Here is a 20,573-nt window from a genome sequence, read left to right on the forward strand (position 1 = left end):
TCAACGGAATCCGCTTTAACTTTCACAGCGGGGCCGGTTGGTTCGAGTACGGTACTCCCGCAGGATATAAAAGGAAATCGCGATCACTTGAATAAAAAATGTCTTCAATAAAACAATTAAACACAAGTTTATTAGATCGTACCTTGCTGCAATACTGAGAAACCATGGCACTTTACTCACAGTTTTCCTTTCATTGGTAGGAGTTTCGTCGTTGGAGCTGCTGGACGATTGGGCATATTTGGCTGGTAAATGTCGATCAATCGATCCGCTTCACGCCAACCGCTTGCGACCGCCCCTTGTACGGTTGAGTAGAACTGCGGATGAGAAGCTTCACCGGCGAACTGCACGATCGGTAAGATAACATTCGAGCCTCCCGAACTTCGTGTCGTGAGTGGATATGCAAGGTCGGCTGCCGTTGCATCGATTGCGTCCGATTTGATCGATCGACTGCTGTAGGACCCACGAAAGTGTGGATCACTGTACCATCGACTGCGAGAAAACCACGCCGGTCGGGTCGATCGGTGCAACCGGAACTGATCCGGGGGCAGAAACTTGCACAGAAGATACATCAACCCATCGATAACGTCGGCCTCAGGAAGTGATTCCATCGTGCGCGCATGGTGCCCGTAGATCCAGCCGACAAGCAGCCGCTCTGTGCGATCGGGTACAAAGAAGCTACATACGCTCTCGAGCCACTGGCGATTCGGGGTTGCTTGTAGCTCAACCAAGTCGTCCGGTTCCCACAGCAACCCGAAACCATGCCAATCCCGTGGCCAGAACGGTTCGTCGAATTCGAGAAACATTTTGTCGATCGTACCGATGTACAGACCCTCGATGGCGTTTCGCTTTGGCTCGGGTAGAGGCGGATCGAACCAAACGGTGTGCATCTCTTTCAGGACCCCCAGAGAAACGGTGACAATGAGATGGGTAGCGGCAAAGGTAGCTCCGTTGGTGCACGTGACCGTAGCTGCTGATCCGTTCCATTTGATAGAACAAACGGTATGGTTGAATCTGACGTACTTTTCCACCGGAATGGGTGTACAATTTTGCTCGGGTAGGTTTTTCTTTAACGAACGACGGAAAGAGCTTATCGTAATTGAATGCATGGCATCGGTTCATTCAACCTACCATAAGCAGATCAAGGATGGTGTGAAATCCACGGTTCTTCCAGTTAATCAGATACTCATCCTGATGATCCTCAAATTCGAGTAAACCGGCTCCGGAAACTTCGTGTAGTGTGTCGGTGGCATTGTAGGTATTATGGTATTTTACAAAAAAGTCGTACATTTGCTGGCAGGTCCGCCGGTCTATACCCTTGAAGCAACCTGCACGTAAGCCTTCGTGAAATCTGGAAAAATAGAAAAAACAAGATTCAATGTGCCTTGCTGAAACGACATCCCGTTTGCGAAACGGTAAAGAAGCTTACACTTTGTCGTAGAATGCTCCCAACGATCCAGAGAACTTTCTTAAATCGTCCTCATTTGCTTCCATTAAATCGTTCAAGGTCTGCATGAACCGGTCGGACTTCTCCTTCGGCACCATCGATCCTTTTGATGTATAGTACAGTTCGTTTTCCATATGGTCCTCCACCTCGATCAAATCGTACTCGTTGGCCATGTCGTAGATAAAGTTATTGTCCTTACCGTGCACCCTATCGATTTATCGAAGGAAATCGTAAAACGTGTGAGTGTTGCACGTGCGTATGCTCTTAAAGCAATCGTACCTACCATTGTGCACCATAGTCAAGAACGTTCGTGCCGCGTCGTACCGAGTGAATTCGGCCACCAATGCGATCATTAGCTTCGAGAATTGTAATACTTTGAAAGCCACGCTCCAGCAACCGAGTAGCGGCAGCAATTCCTGCAGCACCAGCTCCAACAATCAACACACTTGGATCGGTATCCATGGCGCTGTTCGACGTCGTCCAACGTCTGTTGTTGAACTGTATCATGTTACCCTACCTCGCAACCGGAATGAATAATATGCTGAGGTTAGGATGTGATAAGATTTCGCTCAGTTATCAAACCTGTGATAACACGGACCCACATTAGGCAAGCCATTTCCCACTAACTAACCCGAAGGTTGGAACGTGGCTATTCGTAAAATTACACGGAGGATATTACCTTGGCAACAACTCCAGGAACATATGATGTTCTATTGGCTTCTTATTTTTAAATAGGCATGTTCCTTTCCTCGATACGGACGTCATTTTGATTATCAAGAGGGCTCGAAATTGTCCGTTTGAATGCGACAATAGGAATATTTAACAAAGCTAGAAAAAGGCGCATTTGTTAAATGTATTTGTAATTGTTTAGAAAGAATTTGAATCAACTGGGTCAATCCGTTTACTTTTACTTTCAATTCAGAGTAACAAATAATCAATAACAGCTAGTAAAAAGAATGTTTCTTGCAGTGCAGGTGAATTTCTACATAATGTTATTTCCATTTTACTACCATGTTTCAACATTAATCTAGTATACCCGTTACACATGTACATTGTACAGATGAATCAAGCGGTCGGCTTCACGTTGTCCACTCTCAATCGCACCGTGAACTGTTGAATAGCTTTTCCAACTGGTGGCTTCCCCGGCAAACTGAACTACTGGCTTTCCGTCGTCATTCAGCAAAGGTGTGGCAAGATATTTGGCACCGGTTTTTAGCCGTTCAGTAGTTATCGATCTGCTCGAGTAAGATCCCCGGAAGTGACGATCCGATGACCAGTTGGATCTGCGATGTCAAGTAGAGTTATGGGAAGTGAGATATAATATAATATAATGAGGTAATATATAATAAGTTTATTAGAATAAAAATTTTCAAAAAATTACCTTATTATTGACTGCACTTTTCCAAAGTGAATGTTATTCGCGAAAATGTTCAGAATGTGCTGTACGCCTTCTATTATGGTTTCATCCGGCAACAGTTCCGCCTGCCGCCCTTCGATCCCATTCATCCAAGCAGCTACAACATTTGGCTGGTTGTCAATGCGGAAAAAGGTGGAAATAGCTTCGGTCCAGGCATGCTCGGATTTTCGAAGAGTTTGAAGATCCGACTCGAACCAGAGCAGCTGTAAGGTGTTCGGGAAGTCACTCGGGATGGGCGCATCGAATAGAATGACGATTTTGTTGACGGTTCCAAAGTAGAGTCCTCTTATCGCATCGAGATTAACTGTCGGTAGCGATGGAGTAAACATTGTTTGGTGGTTCTCCTTGAGGACACCTAACGAAACGGTCACTATGACATGATCAGCCTCGTAATGAGAGCCATCGTCGGTGGTGACGAGGACCGTTGTATTCGGTGTTGCATTCCATTGGATGTTGGTTACAAATCTACCGTACTTAATCAGTGTATCAAGTGGAACTGGCGTAAGTGTTGTGTCGACGATGCCTGGGTAGTTACCCTATAGAAAAATTAGTTTTGTATCAAATTGACATTAAATAATTGTAAGAAATATGCTTACCGAAACGATGTCAAGAATAGTAGAGAATCCTTTCTCCCCCATCCATGCAAGAACCTGATTTCCTTCAGATACAACGTAGCTATCAGATTCATTAGCCGCGACTTCATACCAGGAATCATAGGCATTATAACCTCGCTCGTAGTTGTGGTAGTATACGAGAAACTGCTCCGCCAAATCCCTACTCACGTCTTCAAAGGCGGAATCAGTTTGAAGTTTATTCCAATATTGTTGAGAGAAGAAATCTCCCAAACTACCAGCAAAAGTGTTTCGCTCCTTGGATTCAACAATACTTTCCGCCAACGCCATTAGCCGTTCAACAAGTTCTTCGGGTACTTGCGTTCCGTTCGAACGCATCATCGCTCCATCGTTCGCTACGAGGGAAGATTTCAGAAGCCCCGGATACACGGAGGCCATTTGAAACACTACGTTATCCTTCTCGCCATGGCACCACTGAGCTCCGAGTTCTATAATTCCACTTCCAAATGGCTTAGTGCAGATGCGACCCCCAATGCGTTGTGAGCCTTCCAGTAGAGTTAGATTTCGAAGTCCGCTTTGGTAAAGTTTGCACACTGCAGCAATTCCGGCCGCACCGGCCCCAACAACTACTACCCTTGGTACGTTCTCCATTTGGGTATCTATATGCGTCCACGTTCAGATGGTAACTGTTTAAAACTAGGAAAAGCTTTATTGATATTTTGCACATAAGCCTGTCATATGATATTATCTGATAAGAGTCATATGTTTACATTATCTACTACGAGGTACCATATTATCTTCTATCTAGGATTAATTATTGTTAAAGTTGATTCACCAAACGTTATTTGGATTTGTTTCTGACATTTACCTTTGAGTTTATGAATTTACTTTTGAGTGAAAGTGAATGAAAAATATGAAAATGGGAGAATGATCCAGCTTTTTTGAATTGTGTTTTGATGCAAAAAAGGTACCGTGTTTTTGGGTAAAAATGTGAGATTGAAGCACTAACGTAAATTAAAAAGAGCAGTGTAAAAATTTTATTGAAGAAGAGGAACATAATCAGAATAGTTTTAGGGTAATTGAAAAGGATTAGCAAAAGTCTTACTCGTTTTCAAATATAGTAGTTTTACTTAACTTACTTACTTACGGTTTTGTTCTTCACACATTTCACGATTCGATAATAAATCGACTAAAAAATACTGAATTAAAAAGAAAAAACATGAATTACTTGGTTTGGTTTATAGAAAATGACACTCAAGGAAAAATATTTCTTGTTAAAAATTTTAATTTGTGTGATTTTATCAAAATATAAATTTTATAAATTTCTAAAACAAAGTTGAATGGAGATTTTGCATGTATTTTTGAGTTCTTCACCTTATAGCTGCTGTAGAACGCTTAATCGGCCTCTGACGACATGTGTTTAATAGGGATCTTTTTTTTTCTTAAATCACAAGAAAAGAAACTACTTCAGAAGGTGTTAACGATGAGCTTCAATAAAAAAATATTTCTAATTCAATTTATTTACACAACTTGTTTTTAATAGTTTGAGTTGTGGAGATCTCGTATGCGAATAGCATCGGAGGACTTCAGCAGAAGAGAGCGTTAGATAATATTTTGTATAATACATTTACATCGTACGGTACAAAAAAGATTTGTTTGTGCTGTATTTGCATGTTTTATTTCTTTTGGACGAAAGTACTTTCAATCATTGCTTCCGGTTGCTCATCATTTATAAAGACGAATCAAGCGGTTAGCTTCACGGAACCCACTATCAATGGCCCCGTGGACGGTGGAGTAGTGCACCCGGTTAGTAGCTTCTCCGGCAAACAGAACAACAGGTTCACTAAGGGCATTCTTCAGTGGGGTGGCGAGGAATTGTGCTCCGGTTTCTTGGTTTTCGGTCGCCATCGAACGACTGGAGTAGGAACCACGGAACAGACGATCCGATGACCATTTTGATCTGTGAGGTGTTAGAATAGAAGGATGGTATGGTTAACACAAAACACGATTCCTGTTGTCATAACGGTCGTATCCTACGAACCTCAAGATTGATAATACATTGCCGAATTGCATGTTTTTGGCAAAAATTTTCAAAAGATGCAGTATACCAGACTTAATCGGGGCATCACGGAGATACTCGGCCTTTCGTCCTTCGGCCCCATTCATCCAAGCCATCAGCACGTTCGGTTGGTTGTCAATACGGAAAAAGGTGGAAATCGCTTCGGCCCAGGCATGCTCCGAGAGTCGCAGAGCCTGCAGGTCCGGTTTATACCAGAGCAGGTGCACGGTGTTAGGAAAGTCTTCCGGAATAGGGGCATCGAAGTAAACGAAAATTTTGTTCACTGTTCCAAAGTAAAGTCCCGTAATGGCATTCTGGTTGACTGATGGGAGTGCTGGAGTGAACATGGTGCGGTAGTTCTCCTTGAGGACACCCAGCGAAACGGTCACTATGACATGGTCCGCTTGGTAGCGGTCGCCATTTTGTGTAGTTACAAAAACGTCGCCCTCGGGGCTCATCCAATTTATGTTCGATACAAAATTGTTGAATTTAACCAGACTTCCGATCGGAACTGGAGTGAGAGATTTGTTGGTGTTACCAGGGTAGTTCCCCTAATAGAAAGAAAATGCTGTTAGTTGAAACACAACAATTAGAAATCTGCGAAATGTTGTCACACTCACCGACACGATATCCAGAATGGCGGTGAACCCTCTCTTTCCGTTCCAAGCAATGTCCTGATTTCCTGCCGGTTCCACGTAGCTATCCGATTCAGCTGCTGCAACATCATACCACGAATCGTACGCAGTATAGCCGCGTTCGTAGTTATGATAGTAGACGAGGAATTGTTCCGCAAGCTCGCGACTAATATCTTTAAAAGCTGGATCCGTTTGGAGCCGCTTCCAGTACTGTTGGGTGAAGAATTCACCCAAACTACCGCTGAAAGTATCCCGGGCATCCGATTCGATTATTTCCTCTGCCATAGTTTGTAGTCTTTCCGCTACCGCCCCAGGAACTTGTACCCCACTCGAGCGGATCAGCACGGCATCCTCATCGGCTATAATGGAGGACTTCAGGAGACCCGGATAGACCTTTGCCAATTGATAGACTACGTTGCCCTGCTCTCCGTGACACCATTGAGCTCCGAGCTCCACAATGCCACTGCCACTTCCAAACGGTGTCGTGCGGATACGGCCACCAAGGCGTGGCGATGCCTCCAAAATGATAATATTTTTGAATCCATTCTGGTAGAGCCGACTGGCAGCCGAAATGCCTGCAGCACCAGCGCCGACCACGATGATACTCGGATTCCCGGCTCCACTCACTGAACCAACGAAACCGATCACGAACAGCCAGCAGATCGAGAAAGCCAATGTCGGATACCCTGCCATCGTCAGGGTGTTTGAGGTGAATATCAAACTTTTAGGATGTCTTACCCAATACGGCCGAGCACAAATGGAGACCAGAACCGCGCGAAACACGCGAATGATTGGAAACCCGCACGACACGATGCCTATTTATTCCATCTGACCCGTCGATCCGTTCATTTTTCGTAGAAAGACAAGGACAATCACAATGCATTCATTGATAGGTTTTATCTTGAACTGTCTTAAATTATTCGAAACACACCCTCTTACGCCAACACTCTGGGTTGTGTTTCTACAGCCTGTTTTATTTTATTTTTATTTTAGGAATGTTTACTTTCCAAAAAATGAATCAATTGTAGAGAAAGAACACGTGATGCGTCAGAAAACGGAACTCTAAAACATTTGCATTTACACGTCCGCCCTTTGATAGTTAAGTTATTCTTCAAACCAACATCCTTCAACGGCAGAACGGATAATAAGTCTCCTTAAAATGTGACGATTCACCTAAAACATGTTGACATAGGTGCATTTATTGCTGCAACAGCGAACGTATGAACTATATTGTTATTGTGTATGTCTATTCACATCCAAATTTCTTCCACTTTTAAATACACCATATTTATGAAACATTATTTTTAGGTAATTTCTCCTCGCAGTAGTAGGATTTGCCGCGAAAGTTGCTAATTATACATGAATTATTATCTTTTATATTGGAGCACTAAATGGGTGACTGGCAGTTACAGGCGGATCTACCTATGAGGGGACTGAGCGGCCGCGGGGGGACCCGTGTTTAAGGAGGCCCCTTCATGAAAACCTTAAACCGAAAAATTAATCACCGATTTCATTTATTCTCGCTGTGGTATACATACATTGATCAAAGTTATTTTTGATATACATACTTTCATATTACTTAACCAGTGTTAATTATCACCTTTGAAGGCTTAGAAGAATATGTTTTCGTCTGTCTTCTTTCCATCTTATCTTTCCGTTTGACTTAAAATGCTCTCAATTCACGGGCCACCAGCAAAAGTCTTCATTGTTACCGGCGGCATTGTTTTTACATTATTTTCCCTATCGATGTTCAAATTGATAAACAGATTTAATTTAAAAACCATGGCCTTGAAAAATGAAATTATCACATGGAACCTATTTGCACTTTATAAAAACATCATCTTTTAACTGTAACTAATTTGTATTTATTTAAATAAAAATTTGTATTTGGTTAAACAAAGAAAGGCATTATATTTATTGCAGAAAAGAATTAAAATGAGTGTGATATCCACCATGCTCGTATATTGCTGTATCAACGCATACGCTGCGAGTCAACGGGCATCGGTCGCCACACACGACCGTCTCTATTCAGAGTCCGATCCATACTGACTACCCTCTATCCGTGTAACCCGAAACCCAGGATGCCACATCCTCCCTTTGGCAAAAATAAAGCGTTACCTATTCCCACAATTCTCTACTCTCTACACACATGTTCAAAGTACCGCTTCGGTGGTCTTATTTTCCTACCGCTACGCCCTTCAGACCTCGGGTTCTCTTTGAATGACTCTTCCTATCTTCCCTCGCATTACGGTCAAATTTGGCAACTTGGTCCCGATCCCTTAACTCCTCGTCTTGAGGACGTGCTGAATCAACATTAATATTGGGGAGCAGATTCCTCACTGCTCTACCAAACAATCAATTGTGCTGGAGGAATTTTCGTCACGTGATGCGGCCATGAGTTGTATGCAACCACATAGTCAGCCAAAACATCCTTCCAATTCTGTTTTTTTTTCAGCCTAGCTACAGTTATCGTTTGATTCGCATACCCTTTTAATACCTCTTCTGGATGCACCGTCAAATCCTGGCTAATAGTGTGGGACTTTTGTCTTATTATTTGCCACCCCTGGGTCGTGATGGTATTTACCGTGGCCCCGGAGTCGATTAGGAATGTGAACCTCTCAGAACCAAGCACGCAATGTACCAACCGGGGATCCCCATCGCTATTGGAATCGAACTGCGGAGTCATAGGGCACCCGGTGATCATCTATTTGATTTCACCGGCAATCAGCACCAGCTTGATTTTCACCTTACTCACCAATACCAAACCGCTGTTCCGTGCCACCGGCCTAATATTCATGTTTCATCCTGTTTCTTTATTCGTGCATATGGGCTACCGTTTGCCCTTCAAGCAGTCTAAAACAAAAACAAACAAAACAAAACAAAACTCAACGCTTTTCTGCACTGGTCATGGGCCGAACCCGACTCAGTGACGTTCGCGATCACCGCACCGCTCTGTTGGTCATGGGCCGAACCCGACTCAACTTTCGTACTCTCTCTCTCACTGGCCATGGGCCAAACCCGACTCAGTGGTGTCTCCGATATTACCTCTCTGTTGGTCATGGGCCGAACCCGACTCAACTGTCGCACTCTCTCTTACTGGCCATGGGCCGAACCCGACTCAGTGGTGTCTCCGATTTTGCCTTTCTGTTGGTCATGGGCCGAACCCGACTCAACTGTCGCACTCTTTCTCACTGGCCATGGGCCGAACCCGACTCAGTGGTGTCTCCGATTTTGCCTTTCTGTTGGTCATGGGCCGAACCCGACTCAACTGTCGCACTCTTTCTCACTGGCCATGGGCCGAACCCGACTCAGTGGTGTCTCCGATTTTGCCTTTCTGTTGGTCATGGGCCGAACCCGACTCAACCGTCGCACTCTCGCTCACTGGCCATGGGCCGAACCCGACTCAGTGGTGTCTGCGAAAATGTTAACAAATGCCCCTTTGTTGGTCATGGGCCGAACCCGACTCAACTTTCTTCCCAAAAACTCACATACGCGTCCTCCTTTCTTCATCACTACCGGTTATCAATTTTCCACTTCGTTATCATGGCAGGATCGCCAATGTGATATCCACCATGCTCGTATATTGCTGTATCAACGCATACGCTGCGAGTCAACGGGCATCGGTCGCCACACACGACCGTCTCTATTCAGAGTCCGATCCATACTGACTACCCTCTATCCGTGTAACCCGAAACCCAGGATGCCACAATGAGTACTTTTCAATAGGTCTGGTTGGCTTAGGATTTGGAAGCCATAATTAACAGAACGAACGGAATTTCATTAACTTGCTCAGATTACTTAATTCAGATTGACTGTATTCGAAAAACGAAGTATTAATATCTGATTTACTAAAACATGCAAATTGTGAGTTACCTATCACATTATATTGTTGATAAATTTATTTATTTATTTTAGATTCTTTGCCTGAATTAATGTTTACTATAAGATATGTAACGAAGTTAAGGATAATAACGGAAAGATGTGTAGAATTTATTCCTAATAAAAAGCATGAAGACTATATGCTGGAAACATATAGAAAGGATTGCTAGCTGTTACAAAAAGTGCACGTCGTGCGGCCGTCATCTGATCATCCACCGTTCTCCAGAATACTTGGTCTATGGCTGCAGCTCTCAATCCCCAGTCACATCCGATGTCCCGCAGGTTTTGGATCATTCGCCGAGTTCGCTGGGCCCCTTGTCGTCTCGTGCCGGGTGGGTCGCTGGTGAACACCACCACGAGGTGCAGCATGAGTCCGGCATCTTCATGGCATGCCCCAGCCAAAGAATCCTGTCGGCTTTCGCCACTGTCGTCAGAATGTCCAACTCTGCATACAGTTCAGCTACCCTGTGGTTCATCCTTCTCTTCCACACTCCCTGCTCACACACGCCGCAAAAGATAGACCGGAATACGCGTCGCACGAAGACTACGAGCGCGTTGGCTCATCCTTAAGAAGAGTCCACCGTGACAAACCGTGCCACGGATGTCTAAGCCCGCGCTTCTCATGACACCTTTCAGAACGTTATTGAATAGAACTCAGGAAAGTCCGTCTCCCTGCCTCAGACCCCGGTGAGATTCGAACGGATTGGACAGCATGTTCGAAATTTTCATCTTACCCAGTTCCCCTGCTCAGAAAAACTGTACTGCCGCATGGTCTTCCATAGATCCTTTCTGTCTGTGGTGTCATAGGCCGCCTTGAAGTCTTCTGGAGGATCTGCCGTAGAGTGAAGATTTGGTCGGTGGTGTATTTGCCTCCAACAAACCCAGCTTGGTAGCTTCCGACGAAATCTGTAGCAAGGGGTGCGAGTCTGCAGAAGGCTATTTGGGATAGGATTTTGTAGGCAGCATTGAGAACTGTGTATGGCTCGAAAAGTTGGCACAGTCCATTCTGTCACTCTTCTTGTACGCTGCGTGGATGACACCCAGCTTCCAGTCCTCTGGTACCCTTTCCTGCTCCAAAAATGTTCACAATAAGCTGATGCATACTGCCGGCAAACTCTACCAAACCCATCTTGAATAATTCAGTCGATAGCTCATCGCTGCCAGCTGTTTTGTTATGTTTCAGCTGATTGATGGCACTAGTGATTTCGTTCAAGGATGGTGGGAGTACATGGTCATCTACCTCCTAGCTAATGAGCTGCTTAATTCTCGGCTCCCCTAGTTCCACTTCGGTCAGGTGGCCTTTGAAGTAACACTTCCACCTTTCGATCACCTCTTTCCGCTCGTCCGTGCGAATGCTACCCCTGCTCGTGTCAACACATTGCGACGTTGGTGTGAAGCCGCCACGTGTCTTCTTTCACATCCGGTAGAGCTGGCGAGTTTCCCCCTGACTGAGATAGCTGATCCAGCAGCGCCCATGAGTGTAACAAATTCAAATCAATCATTCTTTTGAAAACTTGATTTTTATATTTGCATTAAATATGGTACGCTATATGGTTTTAAACAATATATTTTTTCCTGATACATAAAACAGTATTTCTGCATTGTGTGAATCATTAGGTCTGGCTTGTTTCTTTTCACCACGTCGCTTAGCTGTAATGTTGCAGTAAACGATCAGCCTCACGGAATCCACTATCAATAGCGCCATGGACGGTGGAATAATGCACACGATTGGTTGCTTCACCAGCAAAAAGGACTACCGGTTCGTTCCCAGCGTTCACCAGAGGAGTGGCCAGGTTTTGCGCCCCCGTGTTCAATTGCTCCGTTGTTATCGATCTGCTCGAGTATGATCCACGGAACAGGCGTTCGGATGACCACTTGGACCTGTGGAGTTGTGGGAAGCGTGTAACTCATTTCATAGTTCTACAATGTGATCACGTCATCGAGTGATACTTTCCTCAGTACTTTGTTTACGTTACCGAAGGTAATGTCCTTGGTGAAAATTTTAAGTAGATGAAGCACGCCAGCCCTAACAGTTTCATCTGATAGTAGTTCAGCCGTTCGTCCCTCGGCTCCATTCATCCAAGCCATCAGCACATTCGGTTGGTTGTCAATACGGAAAAAGGTGGAAATTGCTTCGGCCCAGGCATGCTCCGAAAGTCGCAGAGCCTGCAGGTCCGAGTCAAACCAGAGCAGGTGCACGGTATTGGGAAAGTCGTCCGGGATGGGAGCGTCGAACAGGACGAAAATTTTGTTCACTGTTCCAAAGTAAAGTCCCGTAATGGCATTTTGATTGATTGTTGGAAGCGCTGGAGTGAACATGGTGCGGTAGTTCTCTTTGAGGACACCCAGCGAAACGGTCACTATGACATGGTCCGCCTCATATCGAGACCCATCCTCAGAAGTAATCAAAACATTTTCATTTGGCGTTCCATTCCACTGAATGTTTGAAACAAATTTACCGTATGTAATCAGTTTGTCCAACGGGACTGGGGTGCGTGTTGTAGTGACTGAGTGTGGGAAGTTACCCTGCGTAATGAAACTTGGATTAGCATCACAAAGCAAAGAGCCATACAAATATTATACTTACAGAAACGATATCAAAAATGGTGGAGAATCCTTTCGTTCCGTTCCAAGCGATGTCTTGATTTCCTGCCGGTTCCACGTAGCCATCCGTTTCGCTAGCAGCGACCTCGTACCATGAATCGTACGCAGTGTAGCCGCGTTCGTAGTTATGATAGTAGACGAGGAATTGTTCCGCCAGCTCGCGATTAATATCGCTAAACGCTGGATCCGTCTGGAGCCGCTGCCAGTACTGTTGGGTGAAGAATTCACCCAAACTACCGCTGAAATTATCCCGTTCTTCCGATTCGATTATTTCCTCTGCCATTGTTTGTAATCTTTCCGCTACTTCCTCAGGAACTCGTACCCCACTCGAGCGGATCAGCACGGCATCTTCATCGGCTATAATGGAGGACTTCAGGAGACCCGGATAGACCTTTGCCAACTGATAGACTACGTTGCCCTGCTCTCCGTGACACCATTGAGCTCCGAGCTCCACAATGCCACTGCCACTTCCAAACGGTGTCGTGCGGATACGGCCACCAAGGCGTGGCGATGCCTCCAAAATGGCAATATTTTTTAATCCATTCTGATAAAGCCGACTGGCAGCAGCAATTCCAGCGGCACCAGCGCCGACCACGATGATACGCGGATTTTCACCTGTAGCAACCGCTCTGACCTTGCTCACGGTGATGGTCAGCAAGATGATCATCCTGACCAATGTCGGAGACCATTTGCCTTCCAAACGTTGAGTCATCATCTGCCCAAATAAAAATAAAACTCGCAAACTAAATACGACCCTCCAATCTGCTCAAAGTACTCACGCTAGAACGTTCCGGTATTGGTTCTGTTGATGATGCAAAGGTTCTAACGCATGTTTCCAATTGAAACTGTTGCGCACCTGATGGAACGCTTGAATGATCTGCGTAACACTCGGGCTCATTGTTTTATATTCTCGCGAGCCTATTCACCGCGATCTCTCTGCGGTCCTGGCGTAATAGTCTCTTTGTCTGCTAAAATGAGACGATCGCGAACTACAGGGTCCCATTTATTTGTCATCATCAAACATATTCAGTTGAATTGCGAAATGCAAAGAAAGAAGTATCTGTTTAGCGAACGTATTTGACGCAGGGTACAGTAAAGGGATCTAGTCATATTCTAAACAACAAGTTGTACAAAATATATTCATGAGAAGGAATAAATACCAATCATTTATATATGCTTTCACAGGTTAGCCGTTTTATTTATAGAAGTAGATTTTGTTTGAGTGCTCCCTCGAATAAATTTCGTCCGACACTGTATCAATAAAAAAATGTTCAGAATTTAGGAGTACAATTCTAGCAAACGGTTTGCTTCCCGTCGTCCACTCTCAATCGCACCGTGCACAGTGGAGAACCTTTGTCGATGTGTGGCTTCCCCAGCAAACTGAACCACTGGATTTCCGTCGTCATTCAGCAAAGGTGTGGCAAGATATTTGGCACCGGTTTTTAGCCGTTCAGTAGTTATCGATCTACTCGAGTAAGATCCCCGGAAGTGACGATCCGATGACCAGTTGGATCTGCGATGTCAAGTAGAGTTATGGGAAGTGAGATACATTTTATCAGAACAAAAATTTTCAAAAAATTACCTTTTTATTGACTGCACTTTTCCAAAGGTAATGTTATTCGCGAAAATGTTCAGAATGTGCTGTACGCCTTCTATTATGGTTTCATCCGGCAACAGTTCCGCCTGCCGCCCTTCGATCCCATTCATCCAAGCAGCTACAACATTTGGCTGGTTGTCAATGCGGAAAAAGGTGGAAATAGCTTCGGTCCAGGCATGCTCGGATTTTCGAAGAGTTTGAAGATCCGACTCGAACCAGAGCAGCTGTAAGGTGTTCGGGAAGTCACTCGGGATGGGCGCATCGAATAGAATGACGATTTTGTTGACGGTTCCAAAGTAGAGTCCTCTTATCGCATCGAGATTAACTGTCGGTAGCGATGGAGTAAACATTGTTTGGTGGTTCTCCTTGAGGACACCTAACGAAACGGTCACTATGACATGATCAGCCTCGTAATGAGAGCCATCGTCGGTGGTGACGAGGACCGTTGTATTCGGTGTTGCATTCCATTGGATGTTGGTTACAAATCTACCGTACCTAATCAGTGTATCAAGTGGAACTGGCGTAAGTGTTGTGTCGACGATGCCCGGGTAATTACCCTATAGAAAAATGAGGTTTGTGCCAAATTTTCAAATCAAATCAAATAATTGTAAGGAATATGCTTACCGAGACGATGTCAAGAATAGTAGAGAATCCTTTCTCCCCCGTCCATGCAAGAACCTGATTTCCTTCAGATACAACGTAGCTATCAGATTCATTAGCCGCGACTTCATACCAGGAATCATAGGCATTATAACCTCGCTCGTAGTTGTGGTAGTATACGAGAAACTGCTCCGCCAAATCCCTACTCACGTCTTCAAAGGCGGAATCAGTTTGAAGTTTATTCCAATATTGTTGAGAGAAGAAATCTCCCAAACTACCAGCAAAATTGTTTCGCTCATTGGACTCTACGATGCCTTCCGCCAATGCCATTAGCCGTTCAACAAGTTCTTCGGGTACTTGCGTTCCGTTTGAACGCATCAACACTCCATTAGTCGCTACGATTGATGTTTCTAAAAGTCCAGGATACACGGAGGCCATTTGATACGCAATATTATCTTGTTCGCCATGGCACCACTGAGCTCCGAGTTCAACCACACCATTTCCAAAGGACACTGTGCGAATTCGGCCTCCTATGCGCTGTGAGCCTTCTAGTAGGGTTATATTAGATATTCCGTTTTGATAAAGATGACTCGCTGTGGCGATTCCGGCCGCACCGGCACCAATGATTAGAACACGCGGATGTATTGTGGAGTTTACTACTTCGGTTAGAATTATCAGGAAGCTGATAAAGCTAAGTAGCACTTGGCACCACCACTTCATAATAATTTTGTGTATTTCTCTGGAAAAAAATTCACTCTACACTGGTATATCCTAATAATCGCTGTAAAAAAAAATATTTTCAAATGTAGTTAATTTGAACATGTACAATGCACTAGGTAATTGGAAGAATCTAATTCGACCGGCGATAACAGCCCGGGCCGTGGGTTGGGACTATCAATCGAGGCAATCATCGTGAAGTCCAGTGAAGGTCAAATCAATATGTGTGTACTATAATGTAACATGTACGCACAAAAATACCTACACGACAACACGTGTTCTGAAATGGAAACATGAATTAAACTTTCACCAATTTGAATAGTATTTGTTTAATTTAAATTTTCATATGTTCATTCGCAAACTGAATACTATCTTTCGTTTCAGATAACCAGAAAATTAATAAAATATTCAATAAATGATTGTTGAAAGATAATTTCAATACTTTTAACACTATTAATCCACTGATAATACTTTTAAATAAATAACAACACTCCTTAAAAACGTCTTTCCCATGCGATAGAAGAACACCAATTGAACCGCTTATCATCTAAACTTGGTATGCCAATGTCAGAAGCAATCAAGAATAAAAACCAATATGAAAAAAAATCTGCCGCGCGTCAGTGTTTTTTCGAACAGATTTGAACTACTTGAGGAATGAGAGATCCAGATCACGTGGATGATTGGATATAAAAAACTTCTGTTGAAATTTTAGAACTTCAATACCAATATCCCAACAGATCAATAAAAATATTGCGAAGAATTTATTCAGAGTTAATCATGTAGTTTAAAGTATTTGAGATTATTTAGAACTACTAGAGGCACATGACTCTTTGTTCATGCTTAAACGCTCAGGAGCGGTCAGTTCGAACCGCTATAACTTCGTCAATTTCATTTTTATTTTTGAAGTTTTCGAACGGTCTCTTTTTAGTACAACGGCTTTTTCTTTGCATTTTTGAAAATCCGTTCCGTCCATCCCCACTTCATACGAATAAAAACAAATTGGAATCATATTGGTTGTCGCTGATGTATATCCTATATAACCTTCCTTTTTCTCGAGAATTGAGTATCTGGAAGAGAAAATGAAAAGTTCCCTGATAAAACTCCTTGTTTTAGTTGAGGAAATATTCATCCGTTTTCGAGGTATTGAAAAATGGAAAACTGCCACGAAATTGTTCGCATTTGTATTCTACCATAAATTTTAATTCGTATTCTATTCAAACTGATTTCAAAATGAGCCTCGCTCAGGGGCGGATTGAAATTGCCGTCGGTTACTTTTGAACTGTCGTATCAACTAGTGGTGAGAACTCTAGATAGGAACGGCGACTCCACTCCGAATCCGCCTCCCTGAATTCTTACTCTACTCTGATAGAATTCTGTGTTTAAATTCGAATGCCTCGATTGAACTTTAATAGTTTTTGTCCTATAAATTTGTCGATTAAATGAGGCAATCCAATCGAGATTGCCAATAAATACGGTCGCTGTTGGCTCCGGAGTTGATCAGGATTCATATTAGATTGCTGTTTTTGCCCACCACTATTATGAACGTGAGAGAGCTCTCTCGCATCAACAAGTGGTTTTCTTGATTTCTTCTTGACAAATCATTTCAGTTTCTGTTCGACATTCGTGGAGTGCGGATGTGCGTGGCGAACGGTCCGCGACGTTTGGTGGTAAGGTGTAGTTAACCGTTAAAAAATCGCTTGTGTTATTCTTTTAGCATAGTGACAATCGTGTGTAGGTTTTTATTTATTTAGCGATTCGTTAATTTGAATGCGTGTTTATGCGAATATGTAACTAAACGAAATACAATCGTCGCGAATAGCGTCAACGATCGCGAATGAGCAAGATCGATCATTATTCGCTCTAAAGGTTTTGAACACATTGAAGCGAAATAATGAAGCGGTGAACCGCATGTCCCCGAACAGCAATCGTTGTTGATCGAGTCACAATTAACGGGTCGTGTAGTATTGGTAAATATGCGGTACTGGTTGGTGATCTGCGAACATAGATCATCGACGCACAACGGTTCTGTTGGATACATACAAACACACATACACATCCAAGAGAGTGGGAAGGGGGGCAGCTTTTTGGCCGCGACAACGCCGCAGAATCGCACACTTAAACGACGGAACCATGAAAAAGGGCAAGCAAGTGGGAATAAATGCGTGTTCGCGGGTGTATTTGTAGTGCGCCCTTCCGTTGTAAGTGCTGCGGCTTAAGAGCCTACAACTATTTTATAAAAAACAGTCAGGCAGTTTATCTCACCTTCCGTCATCGAACCTTTCACCTGAGTGGATTGTTCTGTCTTTTTCTTTTGATATTTTCACGGGGGTGCGTAAGTGTTTGTAAAAGCAGCAAAGCATTTTGTGCTTTTTTTAATCGGTAAGCGTAACGCTACCGCGACAGGATGTTCGTTGTTCCTTGCTCCTGATTTTTGTTTTCCTTGATCCTTGTACCGACCGACACAACGACAGGTCAACGTTTCGTACGGCAGGTGACAGCCCGTAAACATGTGTGCGTGTAGTTAACAGTGCAACGAAATGCGTGGTGCACTTTGCGTCGTCGTTTCTCAGCTTCATCATAGTTGGCCTTTGTTTTTATTAATGTTTTCATCTTCACTTTTCTACTCCGCTGCTTATTTCCTTTCCTTCGCTTCGAATCAACCAGATAGTGGTGCACGGTGATTGATGGTATAGTGAATGTGAAAAGCGGTGCGTTCTTCGATCGTTGTGTCACGCGGAAGATAGTGCGAATGGTAAATTTAGCGACCGATCGCTGTTACCGTGCAATCGCCGTGCTGCCGCCGGATCGCATGACGACAAAGTGTTGAGTAGAGTGTTTGTTTGAATAAAAAGAAGCAGAAAAAGCGCATCCACCCGATCGGTCGAGCCCACGGAGATGGTATTCCGGCAGATGGTGGTGATATTGTCCGCCAACGTATCGTGTATGTGAATCATTCGAGGCTGTGCGTTACCGAGCTGCACTAAGTGATTCATATGTGTACCGGTGCACTACGACTACGGCCACGGCAACGGTAAAGATCCCACCCCGAGGTGGTGTGAGTCATCGTTCCCTTAAGACGACGAAAGAAAAAGCCTTGTTCACGATCGCCGCGAGCAACGCTTGAGCGCAACCAAAGCGAAGGTCAAAAGAAAAACCAACATCTTCAACGAATTATTCGGAAGAGAAACGTTCCCAACGTGGCCACTGCCCGTCACAGGATAAGACGGAGAAATAATATGACATGGGATCGTGCACGAGACGACACTTCCTGTTGTCAATATGCATCCTGCAGTTGGTAAGTTTATTTACAAACCATAACTACAAACATCGACGGCATTTGTGGAACGAGAGTTTGTTGAAATTAATTCCTCTTTTGGCAGTTACTTTGTTAAGTTTTGGCAGGACGCGATGGTACGTTTTATAATTTTCCTAATTTTCCAAACAGATGGAATGGGATAAATGGCCTTAATTGCCGGTCCTTAACCCTTAGAGGTCTACATCACCAGGTTAGCTTGCGAAGGCTCAGGAAACTGGATTAAATGGCCCTACTGATGTAAATCCTCGTTAGAAGAAGAAGAAGAACAAGAATATGATACGAACATTGGGAAATGTTCTGGTATTTATGCTTCTTAATAATTGCTGATATTGCTTCAGAAATAGAAAATACTATTGGTAGCAATGTTTCTTTCTGCCATCTCTGCTAAAACCTACATTTAAATCCAAAGCAACAAAATGAGGAGGAAATGTATGGCGCTTTTGATCGATATTTGATATTCAGATTGAACCCAAACTCCTATGAAAAGTTCCCTTTTGACTTACCTCATATCGATATTTTATGATATGATAAATTAGATGACGTATTATCGTGCATTTTTATCTACATCTTGATTTTATAAGCGCAGGGAAATAGTAGCTTGATGTGCTATAATCATGGTAAATGTATGATAAATATATCCAACAAGGAAAATTATATATTAGCCCAGATCATTTCGTTATTTCACAACATACTGCCCTTTCTTTGTGCCAATTCGACTTAAAAGCCGTTGACAGTTTCACGCGCTTCCCTTCATCCCTACGGCATCGCTTGGAGACACTTGACGAGGTTAAAACACTCACTTCCTGTTCGCGGTTCGCGAAACCCTTTGCTCGGTGGCTGATGGGAAAATTCCCGCATCCCGCTATCGAAGGTTTAGTCATTTTTTTTCTGTCGCAAATGGTTTGTGGCGAACCGAGGTTTTTCCAGCTCCTAGCCCACCCTCCCGGCACATTCCCACAGTGCGCTTTCCGTCTGGCGCTAATAAGCGGAAATTTCAAAGGCTGCTTCGAGCCGGTTTTTGGAATTCTGGCGCAACATTTTAGCGACATTGAGCGAGCGCAGCAAGAATCCGATACGAATATGAAGGAAACCGAAACGGATATAAACCGGCGTCGTCATCGTCGGTGGGGAAAAGAAATGTGGCATCCTCACAAGACACGACGGTCACAGTTGTTGCCAATGCGCTGCACGACTTATGCCGCGCAGGATTTGCTCTTCTTGAGGGGTTTCCTTTTCGTGCCGTCAGAATGGCGGGGTGGTGCGGTTGGTGGAGGAAGAATGCAAGATATTTATTTACATCCTGTCGGCGGGTGAACTGGTGCGTCTGACTTGATTCGATATCCATTTTCTATGTGCTTGAAGGAGGCGCGAGGCTTCCAAGGAATAGGCAACCTGTATGGCGAGAGCGAAAGAGAGAAGGATGGACTCAGAGGAGGGCAACGGGATCAGTTTTTGTCTTGGTTGATACTTTTTTTTCTTCTTGTTAGTACCCACGGTGCTGCGGTCAGCCTTCTTACGTCGCGTGAACGTTTAAAAAACCCTTCCCGAAAGATCGTGTAGCCCTTTTTCTTCGGATCCGTCCACGGTCGCCTTTACGCTCCGGCCCGGTCATGTTTCTTCAGTACTCGCAAATCCACAAACCACGCCAAGCCGCCGGGCCGCTTTCATTCTCGCGCCCGGCACGGAAAGAAACTTCTTACGCTTTATGAGTGTTTCATTAAAATTCATTCATT

At 44.0% G+C, this 20,573-nt stretch overlaps 6 protein-coding genes across 7 annotated transcripts in view; 1 reads left to right on the forward strand and 5 right to left on the reverse strand.

Annotated features, from left to right (window-relative positions):
- Nucleotides 1–103: 103 nt before the first annotated feature.
- On the reverse strand, nt 104–1,951 carry LOC131264655 (spermine oxidase-like). The gene is made up of 4 exons (XM_058266925.1): nt 1,728–1,951; nt 1,427–1,651; nt 1,129–1,348; nt 104–1,064 (listed from the first exon to the last, which is right to left on the reverse strand). The coding sequence occupies exons 1-4, from the start codon at nt 1,949–1,951 to the stop codon at nt 177–179; spliced, it is 1,557 nt and encodes a 518-aa protein (XP_058122908.1). The 3' UTR covers nt 104–176.
- A 473-nt stretch (nt 1,952–2,424) lies between these two features.
- Nucleotides 2,425–4,084, reverse strand: LOC131264656 (peroxisomal N(1)-acetyl-spermine/spermidine oxidase-like). Its single transcript, XM_058266926.1, has 3 exons — nt 3,458–4,084; nt 2,826–3,397; nt 2,425–2,727 (listed from the first exon to the last, which is right to left on the reverse strand). The coding sequence occupies exons 1-3, from the start codon at nt 4,082–4,084 to the stop codon at nt 2,484–2,486; spliced, it is 1,443 nt and encodes a 480-aa protein (XP_058122909.1). The 3' UTR covers nt 2,425–2,483.
- Nucleotides 4,085–5,158: 1,074 nt separating this feature from the next.
- LOC131264657 (spermine oxidase-like) lies at nt 5,159–6,820 on the reverse strand. Its single transcript, XM_058266927.1, has 3 exons — nt 6,113–6,820; nt 5,475–6,043; nt 5,159–5,393 (listed from the first exon to the last, which is right to left on the reverse strand). The coding sequence occupies exons 1-3, from the start codon at nt 6,818–6,820 to the stop codon at nt 5,159–5,161; spliced, it is 1,512 nt and encodes a 503-aa protein (XP_058122910.1).
- A 4,832-nt stretch (nt 6,821–11,652) lies between these two features.
- LOC131264658 (spermine oxidase-like) lies at nt 11,653–13,277 on the reverse strand. Its single transcript, XM_058266928.1, has 3 exons — nt 12,594–13,277; nt 11,957–12,532; nt 11,653–11,880 (listed from the first exon to the last, which is right to left on the reverse strand). The coding sequence occupies exons 1-3, from the start codon at nt 13,275–13,277 to the stop codon at nt 11,653–11,655; spliced, it is 1,488 nt and encodes a 495-aa protein (XP_058122911.1).
- A 611-nt stretch (nt 13,278–13,888) lies between these two features.
- Nucleotides 13,889–15,527, reverse strand: LOC131264659 (peroxisomal N(1)-acetyl-spermine/spermidine oxidase-like). The gene is made up of 3 exons (XM_058266929.1): nt 14,832–15,527; nt 14,193–14,764; nt 13,889–14,123 (listed from the first exon to the last, which is right to left on the reverse strand). Exons 1-3 carry the CDS (start codon nt 15,525–15,527, stop codon nt 13,889–13,891), a joined length of 1,503 nt encoding a protein of 500 aa, XP_058122912.1.
- Nucleotides 15,528–17,152: 1,625 nt separating this feature from the next.
- Nucleotides 17,153–20,573, forward strand: part of LOC131262771 (transcription factor mef2A) — a 61,605-nt gene continuing 58,184 nt past the window's right edge. Inside the window, exons 1-2 of one of the 2 annotated variants that reach the window (XM_058264843.1) lie at nt 17,153–17,191; nt 18,189–18,819. In XM_058264843.1, coding sequence (XP_058120826.1) covers nt 18,766–18,819 — 54 coding nt within the window. In that variant the 5' untranslated portion in view covers nt 17,153–17,191; nt 18,189–18,765. Of the gene's footprint in view, nt 17,256–18,188; nt 18,820–20,573 lie in introns of both variants that reach the window. The other variant, XM_058264842.1, reaches the window with a different exon arrangement.

The sequence above is a fragment of the Anopheles coustani genome, chromosome 2 (genome assembly GCF_943734705.1).
Source record: "Anopheles coustani chromosome 2, idAnoCousDA_361_x.2, whole genome shotgun sequence".
In the NCBI taxonomy this organism is placed as follows: domain Eukaryota; kingdom Metazoa; phylum Arthropoda; class Insecta; order Diptera; family Culicidae; genus Anopheles; species Anopheles coustani.